At 35.5% G+C, this 15402-nt stretch overlaps 1 protein-coding gene across 1 annotated transcript; it reads right to left on the reverse strand.

The window, feature by feature from the left end:
• Positions 1-1151: 1151 nt before the first annotated feature.
• Positions 1152-2375, reverse strand: LOC106418171 (F-box protein At3g49450-like). The gene has a single exon (XM_013858831.2). It carries the CDS (start codon positions 2373-2375, stop codon positions 1152-1154), a length of 1224 nt encoding a protein of 407 aa, XP_013714285.2.
• Positions 2376-15402: the final 13027 nt, after the last annotated feature.

The raw sequence follows: 15402 nt of genomic DNA on the forward strand, positions 1-15402 counted from the left end.
GACAAGCCGCCCAAAGAGAGTTTGCACCTGACAACAAGAGCCATATGAATCGTAGGCATAGCACATTGTTCCAAATAGATAATTTACTCAACCCTAATCCACCTTCTACCTTGGGAAGACATACCAAGTTCCAAGTAACCCTTGAGGGTACCCTGTTTTCGATGTTTCCCAACCAAGGGAAGTGAGCACGCATAGCCTCAATATTTTAAATACACCTTTCAGAACATGAAGGAGGTCATCTAGATATTCAATGTTTCATTTATGAATGTTCCTATCAATTGGAGCCGTCTTGTGTAAGTCGTGACAAACAAACAACTTTGTGTTATCTCGGTTCATATGAAGACCTGACCAACCCGCAAAATCATCAAGTGCCTCATTAATAGGAAATCTGAGCCAACATCGAAAAATATCATAACATCATCCGCAAACATCAACTAAGAGATGCTTAATTTAGAGGGCATTGGAATCAGATACCATATATAACACGACTGAAAGGACAAGTAGAGAAGACATAAGAATAATCCCATGGTTAGAATGAAGACATGAGCTATCTCGAAAAATCCAAATTCATCATGAGCAGCTGAACTGAGTTGAGCAACCTAACTCACTTTGACACATTTATAACTATTGCATTAACGTTTTCAAGCAATATAGATCATGTTACATCCAGAGAGTAACTCGATGATTAAAGGAACACAAAATTCATCAAAGGTTATTTCCTAGATACTTTTCTGGAAAACGTTACATCTACAAAAGACATGTTGTTATAGTATGAGGTCCATTTCAAAAGCAAGGCCGTAATGTGTACGTTTAACGTTTTTTCTTTTCTTGTGGAACTAAAAACATGCAAAGTTTTAATGTTAGTGTGACGCAAGAATGTGAAACGAAAATGTGTACAACGTAAGATAAAGTTTTGAAGTTATAAATATGATAGTTTAGAACAAATATGTATGGCTTCCAAGTAATAATGTAAACAAGATCATGGGCATATAATGAGATACAGATGATCAACACAATAAAGTAAATATAAATAATTATATATTAATCGGTAAATTGCATAGATCCACGATAAAACAAAGACAGTCCCATGATAGTTGATGTAGAAAGGAAATTAGCTCTCATGAAGCTTTTACAAACGTAATTCAAAGCACTTATGTAATAAGTTTCACATTCTCCACATGGTTTAAGAATGTATAAATATTTTGACCCGTGACAGGTCCAAAACCTTTGATTTCAACTCTTCTAATAGATCTCGTTTCCATGTTGTAGCAGAAAATGTAGAAGGGGTTGGACACGACGGTTGGAGAAAACATGATTTCACTATCACCGGTAGTCCCAACAATATTTATCCTTGCCTGAGCAACAAGAGTATCCCATAGTGGCGGAAATATGTGAGTATGTCTCCACCATGTAGGTTTCTCAATATCATCTATGACCCACAACTCGAAACCAATGAATATTCCATCCATAAAACCAGATGTATGAGGACTGAGTATACCTAATTTTCCCTTGTAATTTATTAGAGTTGAAGGAGATTTAAAATCCTTGAAAGCTTCATCAACAATAAACTTCAACTTCTCAGACCTTATGTCAAAACAGACAATCATAGACGTAGAGGTTCTCCAAGACCCACTTTCCAGAGCTGAATAGTATAAAACTCCGTTTATGCAAATCTCATTATCTCGAGGTCGAGGATAATGAGATATGGGACACTCAATCATTCTCCAGTTCAGTTTTCCCGTTCCTAACGTGAGAACCTGATGTTGTTCAGCTTTTTGAATATAGGGCCTTTCACAAGCTGTCATACACAATACCTTGTATACTTCTTCTATTGGATCATACCCTAAATATGTCATAACCCGACCCCTCCTCGTTTTCACTTTGGGTAAAAGTTTGAATCCTCCTGTGCTAGGGTTACATATCATCATCCTAGCATCTTTCTTTCTACTTAAAACCCACTCATCTTTAGTACACAACAATCCACAAGCAGGGACACAAACTCTAATGGGATAATCTATAGGGACATGACTAAGAATATCGACAGCTACACTAGACGACTTCTGGTCTGAAATCAGCATAGCCTCAGGTGAGGAGAAAAATGACCACTTACCCTCTGCATGGAAAGTGAAAAGGAGACAAGGACTAAGAGAAGACATCTTCAGAAACAGATCCGTGAAATATGGACGGCAGAGAGTGGAACCCCAGTCTTTAGACACGACGCGACACCTCGCTATAGATTTGGCAGGCAATCTCGAAAATACCTCAAGGATGATATCCATTGGGAGACGAGATTTTTCTCCTGATGCTTTTGTTGATGTAGTCGAAGAGATGATACGAACCTCTTCCTTCGAGACGCTTTGCTTTCGTTTCTTCATAGCGGACATAACATGAAATGTAACGCTGCCTAGAGTTCAAGTAAGACACCCACCTTTTGTTTTTTGTTCTACCACAATAAGAACCATCTCTATATAGGCCTGTATATACATATAATCTAATTATTTTATGCATATATGCATGTATATAGATATACATATAAGCTAATAATATATATACATACAACCTTATGTAATTAAATTCTTTATATCCAACTAGAGAATATTTTCTTCTTTTTATATACTCTATAGATTTCACCAAAATAAAATTATTTTGCGCCTTTATTTTTGTATAATTGACTATGTCTCTTCGTGCTTAATAGTAAACAAATTGAATTTATCACTTGACTGGCGTTAAGAAAAAGATTTACGACGTGAAAGAACCAATCTTGCTTGTTAATCGTTACTACATATCGATCCGCGCAACCGCGCGGATTTTTGTTTTCATTTATTTTTATATAAATATTTTGTTTTCAATTCTAAATTGGTATATATTATAATATATGTGTCTATCAATTTTTAAAACATAATAAGTTTACGGTATATTTTTTTTATTGAATAAATTATTTTAAACTTTCACATGTATTTGTATCTTCTTCTATATATATATTTTCAGATTATTATTTCATTATTAAAATCGTAACTATATATATAAAGATTAGTAAAATATTGTTTTATTGTCATATTCAAATATATTGTAACATTTCACAAATTTAGAAAGTTTTTAAAAAATTAAACTTTTCGCTTCATATATTTATATTATCGAGTAAATAATTAAACATTTTATTGATAGCCCAATAAATCTAATGTATAATCTATTGTTTAAATCCAGTTATTGATAGTCCAATAATATTTTTTGGTAGGCCCAAAATTTAAATGATAAGATTAGAGATTAAATGTAACATGATTTTCTAGGAATAAGTTCATTAAGTCCATTTTTAAAAAAATCACACATGAATCAAGGTTGTGACTTCTGTTTTAATATATAAGATGTGGCGAGCTGGATTAATACGTTACTTTTGTTTTTTGTTCTACCACAATAAGAACCATCTCTATATAGGCCTGTATATACATATAATCTAATTATTTTATGCATATATGCATGTATATAGATATACATATAAGCTAATAATATATATACATACAACCTTATGTAATTAAATTCTTTATATCCAACTAGAGAATATTTTCTTCTTTTTATATACTCTATAGATTTCACCAAAATAGAATTATTTTGCGCCTTTATTTTTGTATAATTGACTATGTCTCTTCGTGCTTAATAGTAAACAAATTGAATTTATCACTTGACTGGCGTTAAGAAAAAGATTTACGACGTGAAAGAACCAATCTTGCTTGTTAATTGTTACTAGATATCGATCCGCGCAACCGCGCGGATTTTTGTTTTCATTTATTTTTATATAAATATTTTGTTTTCAATTCTAAATTGGTATATATTATAATATATGTGTCTATCAATTTTTAAAACATAATAAGTTTACGGTATATTTTTTTTATTGAATAAATTGTTTTAAACTTTCACATGTATTTGTATCTTCTTCTATATATATATTTTCAGATTATTATTTCATTATTAAAATCGTAACTATATATATAAAGATTAGTAAAATATTGTTTTATTGTCATATTCAAATATATTGTAACATTTCACAAATTTAGAAAGTTTTTAAAAAATTAAACTTTTCGCTTCATATATTTATATTATCGAGTAAATAATTAAACATTTTATTGATAGCCCAATAAATCTAATGTATCATCTATTGTTTAAATCCAGTTATTGATAGTCCAATAATATTTTTTGGTAGGCCCAAAATTTAAATGATAAGATTAGAGATTAAATGTAACATGATTTTCTAGGAATAAGTTCATTAAGTCCATTTTTAAAAAAAATCACACATGAATCAAGGTCGTGACTTCTGTTTTAATATATAAGATGTGGCGAGCTGGATTAATACGTTACTATTGTATACTTGCTTGACCTTGAATTTACATGATATATATGGAAGTCCGTAAAAGGTATCTTTTACTATCGCATATTTCTGAAAACCCTTTCTTCAAAAAAACTATCGCATATTTAAACTTTTTAATTAGTTTAGACAAAACATGATTCATCTAATTACATTAAAAATTTAATATACATGAAAAGTTATTTAAATGCGTTTCTATTATAAAATGATATCGCAAAAGTAATCCATTTCTTCTATGCCACTGCTTTTATTTCCAACAAAAAATATGTGTTTATTTCCAACAACTTTGTTTTTTAGGGTCAAATATGTGAATTCGTTAACTTGTAATGTTCAAGAGATACAAGAAGCTTGAATCTAAGATTGCAAAAGCATTTGGTACCTAAATCCGAGGACCTTTAGTACCGTACCCCCGAAACTCCTCCACTCATGTATGGGTTCAGTTCAAAATGACAACTGCAGGATTCTTCAAAAAAGTACGGGTTTGAGACCTGGGACTTTGGCTTAACAACAAATAAATATTTATCCTCAAGCTTATGCAGACTTCGGGCATTTAAATGACTTCAAGTTTTTCCTAAACTATTATATTTCAATACTCTCAGTTGACTTCCGTCAGGAATTCCCCAAGGATTCCCGACGGAATACCCATGGACAGATTTTTTGGGGTTTCCGAAGGGAATCTGTGGGGAATTCCCAACGGAAAACCGATTTTTGGGGTTTCCGTGGGAAATCTATGGGGAATTCCCCATGGAGTCCCGATAGAAGTCAAATTTTTTTTTTTGCTTCCGTAGAGAATTACCCACAGTTTCCTAACGTGAGTCAATTTTTTGACTTCCACGGAAATGCATCAGAAATTCTTTAGAAATTCTCCACAAATTTTTTTCCGCCAAAAATTCCGACTTCTTTTCTTGTAGTGTTATGCCCAAATTGACCAACTAGAGAGTTATGCTAAGATAATGAAACAAGCAGCTATTATCTACGGTCAGCCATATCAATTTCAAAAGAACCTCCAAGAAGATATTAGCCAAAGATAACTGTATGGCGGAGACAACCCATGGCTGGTTCCTAGCAACCACAAGGGGAGGAAGCAGACCAAACTTGTCCCATTCTTTGAAGCATAAAAAATTCCGACGAACCAAAATCAGAAGACACCGATCAGAAAAATTTCAAAACCTCCAATGACTGTCTTCACTACCACTAGAGGGCAGGAGTCGCTCTGTTCCATGCAGTCCGAGGTTAATCTCTCGACTCCGGCCACACATCACAAAGGAACTCGAAAAATAAGAACGAGGAAACTAGGTAGGAGGCGAAGCTACTAACCGGGCTTCCTTCTGGAGGTGAGATAAACTAGAGGAAGCATAAATTCTTCAAAACAAGCGAAACATGGAAGATTTGGGTCTTCACTGTCCGGACTCTGGAGCCGACTATGGCGAGCCCGTCCTCAGAGACCCTAAAAAGACAGAAATGAAAATTAAAAGGATTGGAAAAGAATACCAGAACAACTGCTACATCACCATGGTTGACCACTGTTTCATCGAGTGAAAGAGCTCCTCCCTGGAGAGCTGCTACATCACCATGGTTGACCACTGTTTCATCGAGTGAAAGAGCTCCTCCCTGGAGAGCCTCAACATAAAAAACACGGCAAACCTGAAAGGATGCCCTACAAGAAGCTCTTGAAGAAAATGAGTGGAAGCAAGAAGGACAAGACGGCTCCGCCAGTAGAGAAGCGACACTTACTACCTAAGAGATTTGTCGCTAAGATCTGACCCAGATTTGAGCTTCATCGAAACACAACCCGGTAAATTGAAAGCCTTCTTAGGATCTTCTAACTGCAGCACCTTGTTGAATAATCTGGGGATCACAGACCCCGTAACTTCGACTAGATTCGCTGGAAAAAGCAACAAAAATCTATATTAACTTAGCGTCAAGAAGGTGAAAGGAGACCGCATGCCACCGTAGGAGGAAATTAAAAAAAAAAGATATTGAAGGAAAACTCAAGGGGTAAGGTAGAGAAAAAAAATAAAAGAGAAGAAAAGTACGTATCAGATATCCAACTGATGTTCTATCTGTTGTGAAACAAGAGAATGTAATCTGTATGTTTCTATACTATTCATAAACATAAGGAGCCATTTATATATATGAAATTATACCGTCATAGAATAATGGAATAGAATAATGGAAAGACTAGAATATGGAAATACAAATATGGAAAGAGTACAAATCATAAGTCTAAAGTAAATAGGAAAATAGCCAAAGGAGAAAAGGAAGTAGCCGATTCTCTCTCTCTCTCTAGGGTGCGGCCGTCTCTCTCTCTCCAGACAGGCCGACTCTCTCTCTCTCCAAACGGGCCGACTCTCTCTCTAAGATATGGGCCGGTTATGGACATCCACTATATGAATTATAACACTCCTCCTTGGATGCCATAACCATACAGAGTTTGTAATACGCTTTAAATGTTGCCTCATTAAAACCTTACCAGAAAAACCCAGTGGGACAAAACCATGGTGAAGGAAAAAGAGTACAACACGTATTACTCCCCCTGTTCTGAACATCACTGAAGGTCTTTCAGTCTACGCATCCCAATCTGATGCGTGAGCTTTCTGAACGTGCAGGTAGGAAGTGATTTGGTGAACAGGTTGGCTGAGTTGTCACTGGAACGCACTTTGACGACTTAGACCTCGCCGGCTTTCTAAAATTCGTGCGTGAAGAAGAACTTAGGTAATATGTGCTTCGTCCGGTATCCTTTGATGTAGCCATCCTTAAGCTGAGCAATGCAAGCTGCATTGTCCTCATACATCATGGTTGGTGCATCCTTGTCTTCGGTCATCCCACAATGGACTCGTATGTGGTTGGTCATGGACCGTAACCACACAGACTCACGGCTGGCCTCATGAATAGCTAAGATCTCCGAGTGGTTTGATGAAGTGGCCGCGATCGTCTGCTTCATGGAATGCCATGATATGGCTGTACCACCATGAGCAAAGACGTATCCGGTCTGTGATCGAGCATTGTGAGGATCTGAGAGATAATCTGCATCAACAAAGCCAACTAACCCTTCTTTGTTATGGTTAGTATAAAATAAACTCAAGTCTTTCGTTCCTTGCAGGTAACGAAGAATATGTTTAATCTCGTCCCAGTGCCTTTGGGTCGGACAAGAGCTAAATCTAGACAATAGATTCACAGCAAAGCATATATCAGGCCGTGTGTGACTTGCCAAATACATTAAAACTCCTATGGCACTGAGATATGGCACTTCGGGACCTAGGACATCTTCATCATCCATCTTGGGACGGAAGGAATCAGTGTCCAGGCCGAGGGACCTCACGACCATGGGGCTGGATAAAGGGTGTGAGTCGGCCATATTGAATCTCTTGAGTAATTTTTCTGTATATGCCATTTGATGCACAAGGATTCCATCATTAATGTACTCAAGCTGTTATCTCAAACAGAACTTTGTTTTTCCAAGATCTTTCATCTCGAATTCTTTCTTAAGATATTCAACTGTTTGGAAAATCTCTCCAGAGGTTCCTAGGATATTCAGAACATCAACATATACTGCTTTGATCACGAATCCTTTATTTTCGAATTTCTTTATGAAAATACATGGACTGATCGGCTCGTTTCTATAGCCCTCTTTTACTAGGTACTCACTTAGTCTATTGTACCACATTCGACCTGATTGTTTCAATCCATAAAGAGATTTATTCAACTTTATACAATGTTGTTCTCGAGAACTCTCTTTGTTTTTCAATTCAATACCCTCTGGGACTTTCATGTATATATCATTATCCAGTGGACCATATAAGTATGCAGTTACTACATCCATTAACCGCAAGTCTAAGTTTTCTCTTATAGCCAGACTTATCAGGAACAGGGGAATATGTTTCCTCATAATCGATTCCTGGTCTCTGTGAGAATCCTTGTGCAACAAGCCGTGCTTTATATCTCACGACTTCACAATGTTCATTTATTTTCCTCACAAAGACTCATTTGTATCCAACTGGTTTTACATCATATGGTGTCCGGATTATAAGGCCGAAAACACCTCTCTTCTTTAAAGAGTTTAACTCCACGTTTATAGCTTCTTTCCATTTGATCCAATCTGATCATTGAGTGCACTCATAAATAGACGTGGGTTCATGATCATCATTTAAATCCATAAGTTCAAGTGCTACCTTGTATGCAAATATATCATCAATGTCGACATTCTTTATGTTCCATTGTATCCCAGACAAGACATAATTTATTGAGATCTCATTATTATCAGGACCTTCAGTACCTTGAATCTTGGCGTCCCAAGAATCAGTATTAGATACATCAGGGCCGGCCGCATCTAAGCATTGATGATTGGCCGCGATCGCTATTAGGGTTTTGGGATCGGCCGTGACTAAGTTCCGGGATTTAGGAACGGCCGCGGTCGCGTCTAGGGTTTTAACAACCTCGGTTTCATTCTCTGCACCTTTCTTAGATTTCCGAGGGTTCTTATCTTTGGAACCTATTGGTCTACCACGTTTCAAACGTTTTCTAGACTCTGTAGCAACTTGATTGTGTCCCTCTTGAACATCAATTCTAATTGGTGCATTAGCAGCTGGTATATATGACTTAGTCACTCTTTTCGGGTCAGCAAAGGAATCTGACAATTGATTAGCTAGCTTTTGTAAATGTATTATCTTTTGAACTTCTAAATCACATTCTTGAGTTCGAGGATCTTGCCAAGATAAGGATGTTGATTCCATGTAATTTCTTTTACCAGCTTATTATTATCTCCCCCTAATGTTGGATGTTCGGATTCATCGAAATGACAATCCGCATACATGGCCTTAAATAAATCACTCGTAGTTGGCTCAAAGTATTTTATAATCGTGGGAGAATCAAATCCAACATGTATCCCCATCCTCCTTTGAGGTCTCATCTTTGTTCTCTGTGGTGGAGCAATTGGAACATAAACGGCACAGCCGAATGTCTTAAGATGGGATATGTCTGGCTCATGACCCATAAGCAATTGTAATGGGAAATATTTATGTTCACTAGACGGTCTTATACGAATCAGTTCGGCTGCGTGCAAGACCGTGTGTCCCCAAGCTGTGGCTGGAAGCTTAGACCTCATAAGCAATGGTCTAGCTATTAGTTGAATTCGTTTTATGAATGAATCGGCCAAGCCGTTCTGTGTATGTACATGTGCCATGGAGTGTTCCACACTTACCCCCATGGACATACAATAATCATTAAACGCTTGGTACGTGAACTCATTATCAAGACGTACAGTCTTTTATAAATCTAAACTTTAGAGACTTTTATAAAAACTTTCATTCATTAAGTTTATAAATAGAAAACAAGTTCAAAGAAATCAAAACATAGAAAACACAAAGCAAAGAACACAAAGACTTAGATGGCCTAAATCAACTTTGATCTTTTAAACAATCTGAAGTTTTATAATCCATAATATCATCTTGTTCATGATTGAAATCTTCTTCACCATCTTGATAAGTCATATGAGCTTCAGGATTCTTCCCTTTCAAACTCTCTTGGTAGAGGTCAACGAGATGTTTGGGAGTCTTACATGTCTTAGCCTAATGATTATCCATACCACATCTATGACACATGGATTTGGTCGAGTTTTGTGGCTTGAATGATGTACCACGGCCTCCATAGGAGCCACGGCCATATAAGTTGCATCGGCCTCGACCAAACGAGTTCCAGCCTCGACCACCACGACCATACCATTTTCCACGACCACGGCAGTGTTGGCTATCACTCTGGACATGGTTCGACTCTTTCTTATCCTCTACAGTCGCATGTGCCTCAGGTAATGGGTTTGTTTCAGGAGGTCTCAATTCACTGTTCCTCATCAACAGCTCATTGTTTTGCTCAGCAAGCAAAAGACAAGAGATCAGATTAGCATAAGTAGAGAAGCCCTTCTCACGGTATTGTTGTTGTAACAACACATTGCTTGTGTGGAAGGTGGAAAAGGTTTTCTCAAGCATATCCTTATCTGTTATATCCTTACCACACAGTTTCAACTTTGAAACAATCTTAAACAGCGCCGAGTTATACTCGTCCACAGACTTGGAGTCCTGGATTCTGAGATTCTTCTAATCATATCTAGCCTTTGGCAATAACACCGTTCTCTAGTGATCATATCTCGTTTTCAACTTTGTCCAAAGGTCTAGAGGATTCTCAATAGTTAAGTATTGATCTTTGAGACTCTCAATAAGATGATGGCGTATAATCAATATCGCTCTATATCTATCTTTCTCACTTGCATTATCGCCCTCGGTGATACATTCACCGAGTCCCTTGGATTTCAATATGATCTTAGTATCAAGTGCCCATTGCAAATAATTATCTCCAGAGAGCTTTAGGGCAACAAAATCCAAGTTGTTGATTTTCGACATCTGAAATCATATATTCATTCTTTAAGATTATAGTGTTCAATGTTCTCTATAAGATGCAATCAAAACAATCGGATGAGGTCACACGACCAAACGGATATGATGCATGATAAGCCGCACGGTCAAGATAAGGATGATCAACCTTAGCAAACGTTTTCTATATGATCTTAATGCAATCTGTTATTCATCCTAGCAAGAACGATTCTAAGTGATCATGGAAACATGAAACCTCAAAAGTAATCAAGCAATGCATCAATGGGTTAATTTACTATCAACCTTGTGATCATATTCAATCAATTAATACAATTAGGGTTTCAATATAAACAAGCCGGTCATGTTAAGTCTTTAAACAAGATGAGAACAACTTAAACCTAGACGATTTTTTTAACCTTAATTCATTCAATTGGATCATCAATTCAAAACAACCAAATTCAAGAATGAGTTTAATCAATCCTAGCAATCAGTTCTATGTGATTATAATCAGATTCAAAACATTCAATCACATAACCAATCAAATCAATTTGGGTTTGCATGGTATGCATGCGGCTAAGCTTTAGGGAATTAGGGAATCGAACTTATGATCATGAGCTTCGATTTACTCATTGGGGTTTTGGTCTATTACCCTATGGTTTCGATTTGGGTTTAAGGATTACTTTAACCTCAAATATGGTTGAATGAACCACCAATGAGATGAGGATCGCGAGCTGAACGTTGATGTTGAGTCACAGAAGGATTGCTTGCTGATAGTGTCGTGAGCTGTCCTTGTCGCTGATCGGGAATGTGAGCTGAAGCTGAGATCGTCTGATCGCGAACAGGCTGAGGTCGTGAGCTGGGGAACGGACTGAGGTCGCGTGCTGAGATCGGGAACGCCTTGAGTATGGGATTTTAGGTTCTCGATCAGATTAGGGTTCGTCGTCGGGTTTAGGGTTTATCGCCGGGGTGAGATTAGGTTTTAGGGTTCAAACTTTAGCTTAAGGTTCTTAGAGTAATTGTGCTGATAATGTGTTGTGAAACAAGAGAATGGAATCTGTATGTTTCTGTATTATTCATAAAAATAAGGAGCCCTTTATATATAGGAAATTACACCGTCATAGAATAATGAAATAGAATAATGGAAAGACTAGAATATGGAAGTAAATAGGAAAATAGCCAAAAGAGAAAAGGAAGTAGCCGACTCTCTCTCTTTCTAGGGTGCGACTGTCTCTCTCTCTCTCTCCAGATGGGCCAACTCTCTCTCTAAGATATGGGCCGGTTATGGACATCCACGAATTATAACACTATCTGTTTACTAATTAATGTTCACATATGTGTTTGGTCATCCCATTTTGGCAAAAAATATATCTAAATTGTCTGCATTTCTAAGCCAAAATGACCCGAAAAATATCTTATCAGACAATTTACATCGGTCGTTAGCTTAGTCAGACGATGTATCACTGTATAATGTTTAATATGTATACGCTGATGCTTACATCGGGTATATACGATAAATATGTTTATGTAGATTAATATTCAAAACTAAGAGAAAATGTTATTACTAATATCATAAAAAACTGATAATTTAAAAAAACCTAAATAATATAGTCTATTAAAAGAAAAGTATACAATAAAATAAACATTTATATCATCTTTGATTTATATATAATATCATCGTGTAAACTTATACATAGAATCTTTATTAATAGTATTGTGGTCATTACTTACATATTAGACTATTTAAATAGGGCACGATTATTCTACATTAATTGATATTTAAAAATAAATATTTTTTATTTACCCTAACAAAATTCTAGAGGTAGAAAAATCCCTAACCTCCATAAAATTCAAAAAAGAAATGAAAATAGATAAATATATTACCTAATATTTTATTTGACTAAATAATAATAAATAAATTTAAAATCTACCCTTTCAACAATATATATAGATACCAAATAATAATAAATAAATTTAAAATCTACCCTTTCAACAATATATAGATATATGCACGCTTAATTTTTTTTAACAACAAATGGATACATGCACGCATAGTTGTATACAATATATTCATTATAGATACATAAATCTCTTAGGTTAAAGTGATCTTTATTAGGGTTTTTTTGCAAAATTGACCTACAACTTAAAGTCAAACACAAAACAAACCTCATTTTTAAAAAAAAAAAATGGTTTTGCCCTATTCACCCCACAAGTTCATATAATTTACGAAAATGCCATCAATTTTTTTTTTTTCGAAAATGACATATTTACTCTCTCACCCTCATCATCTTCAAGTAATTACAAGATTGTCATTGTCATCAATACCACAACCACCATGAACAACCAATTTGAAGCTCTTAATGCTCCCAAAATCGATTTACCCTTCTTCTTTTTCCATTCTTGTGAACTAAACACAACATATCTCTCACTTTCTCTCCACAATGAGCTAAAAAAACCCAAGATTTTGATTTTAAAATTTTTATGGTTCATAGAGTCATAGAAGCTAACGATTCTGGGTGGGTGACTTTCGTTTGTGATTCTGTGTGCTTGGAGAAGCCTTATGTATGCTAAGGAACTTATCTCACCAATTTAAGGTATGACATCGAGTTTTTTTCCAGATTTGTTCGTCATAAGCCTTATGTATGGGAAGTCGTCTGGCTGTAGACGACTTACCTGGAAGTCGTCTGGCTGTAGACGACTTACCTGGAAGTCGTCTGGTCAACGCAAATGTTATTTTTGCAATTGACTTTGAAATCTGTAACCTGAGACGACTGAAAGTTAAGTCGTCTACTATTGTTTGGTTTCAAAAAAATTTCCAAAGAACCTAGACGACTTACATTTCAGTCGTCATAGGTTAGTTTTGCATTTGACTGGATAATTACAGAAGTTTAACTTCCCCAGACGACATACATTTCAGTCGTCTGTCGAAAATTAAAATAATAATATTTTTTAAAAAGTAAACGACTTACAATTAAGTAGTCCTAGGTTAGTTTTGCAATTGAAAAAAAAAACCTTCAAGATTTAATTATACACAGACGACTTATAATTCAGTCATCCACCAGACGACTTACTTGTAAGTCGTCGAGGATTTTTTTCCGAGATTCTGGTCAAACCTCGTAAATCCTGGACGACTTACATTTCAGTCGTCTCGTGGACGACTGAATTATAGTCGTCTGTATATAATTAAATCTTGAAGTTTTTTTTTTCAATTGCAAAACTAACCTATGACGACTTAACTGTAAGTCGTCTACTTTTAAAAAAATATTATTATTTTAATTTTCACTAGACGACTGAAATGTAAGTCGTCCAGAAAAGTCAAACTTCTGAAATAATCCAGTCAAATGCAAAACTAACCTATGACGACTGAAATGTAAGTCGTCTAGCTTTTTGGAGTTTTTTTTTAACCAAACAATAGTAGACGACTTATTTTTCAGTCGTCCGAAATAACAGATTTCAAAGTCAATTGCAAAAATAACCCCTACGTTGACCAGACGACGTATAGTTTAGTCGTCTGGACAACTTAGATTGAAGTCATCCGCGTCTTCTCCGCTAGTTTTTAAGTCTTCTACGTTAGTTTTTGAATAACTTGTATTTTTAAGAGTGATAAGTAACTTCAAGATATGTAAAACTCATATTTACAAAATATATTCTCTCCCTTAGTTTTACTAAATTTGACTAAGTTTTTCAACGCAAACTTATAAAAAATATGATATGCTGTGACTAGTTACTATTGTTTGTTTCCATCTCTTAAGTATTATTGTTATAGACAATAATGATGACTATTGTTATGAGTTGGAAGAAGTGTTAAATGCTTCTTAAAATGTTGTATCAATATGAAGCTACCAACATTCTTGTTTATTAAGATGAGAAAAGGCCATTGGAGTTTATTATTGCATATGAGAGATCCAAAGATAAGAAAAAGGCTACTGAAGTCTATTATTTCATTGATTTGTAAATGTGTAAACACATTGTTAGCACATTTAATACATCTTGGAAAACATTATTACTGATTTTACAAAAAATTCACAACTAAAAGAGTAGACATGCAATTCACAAAACAGACCACAAACAAAACTACTATAGATCATTCATCTACAAAGACAAGCTTGGATTCCACTAGAGTAGACAAGACCAGACGGCTTTTAAGAAGTCCAGACGACTTCCAGGAATTTCAAACGACTTTGTCAGAAGACTTTTAGGAAGTTCAGACGACTTCCAGACGACTTTACAGGAAGTCCAGACGACTTTTAGGAAGTCCAGACGACTTTCAGACGACTTCCAGACGACTTCCAGACGACTTCCAGACGACTAACAAGTAAGTCGTCCCAGAAGTCTTCCAGATCTGAAAAACCTTCATATTAAATCCAGATCTGAAAAACCTGCATATTCAAAAACGTTCAAATGGCTTAAAAACAGAAAAAATGAGTGGAAGATTAGATAAATCTACCTTTACAGAACACACAAAAATACATATCTAAAAATAATAGATCTACCTTTAAATTAGTGGAAGATGAGTACCATCCAATTAAAAACCTGCAAAAAAGATAGATTAGTAAGAAAGACATGAGACAAAACTGAAAAATTCATATAAAGTTTGGTGTTTTCAAGTCAAAGAGATTAGAGTGGGTTTGGAGAGTTTTAGTTTGGGAAAAAAGTAAGAACTTTATACAACAAGAAGTTACCAGA

The sequence above is a fragment of the Brassica napus genome, chromosome C8 (assembly GCF_020379485.1).
Source record: "Brassica napus cultivar Da-Ae chromosome C8, Da-Ae, whole genome shotgun sequence".
NCBI classification, from domain to species: domain Eukaryota; kingdom Viridiplantae; phylum Streptophyta; class Magnoliopsida; order Brassicales; family Brassicaceae; genus Brassica; species Brassica napus.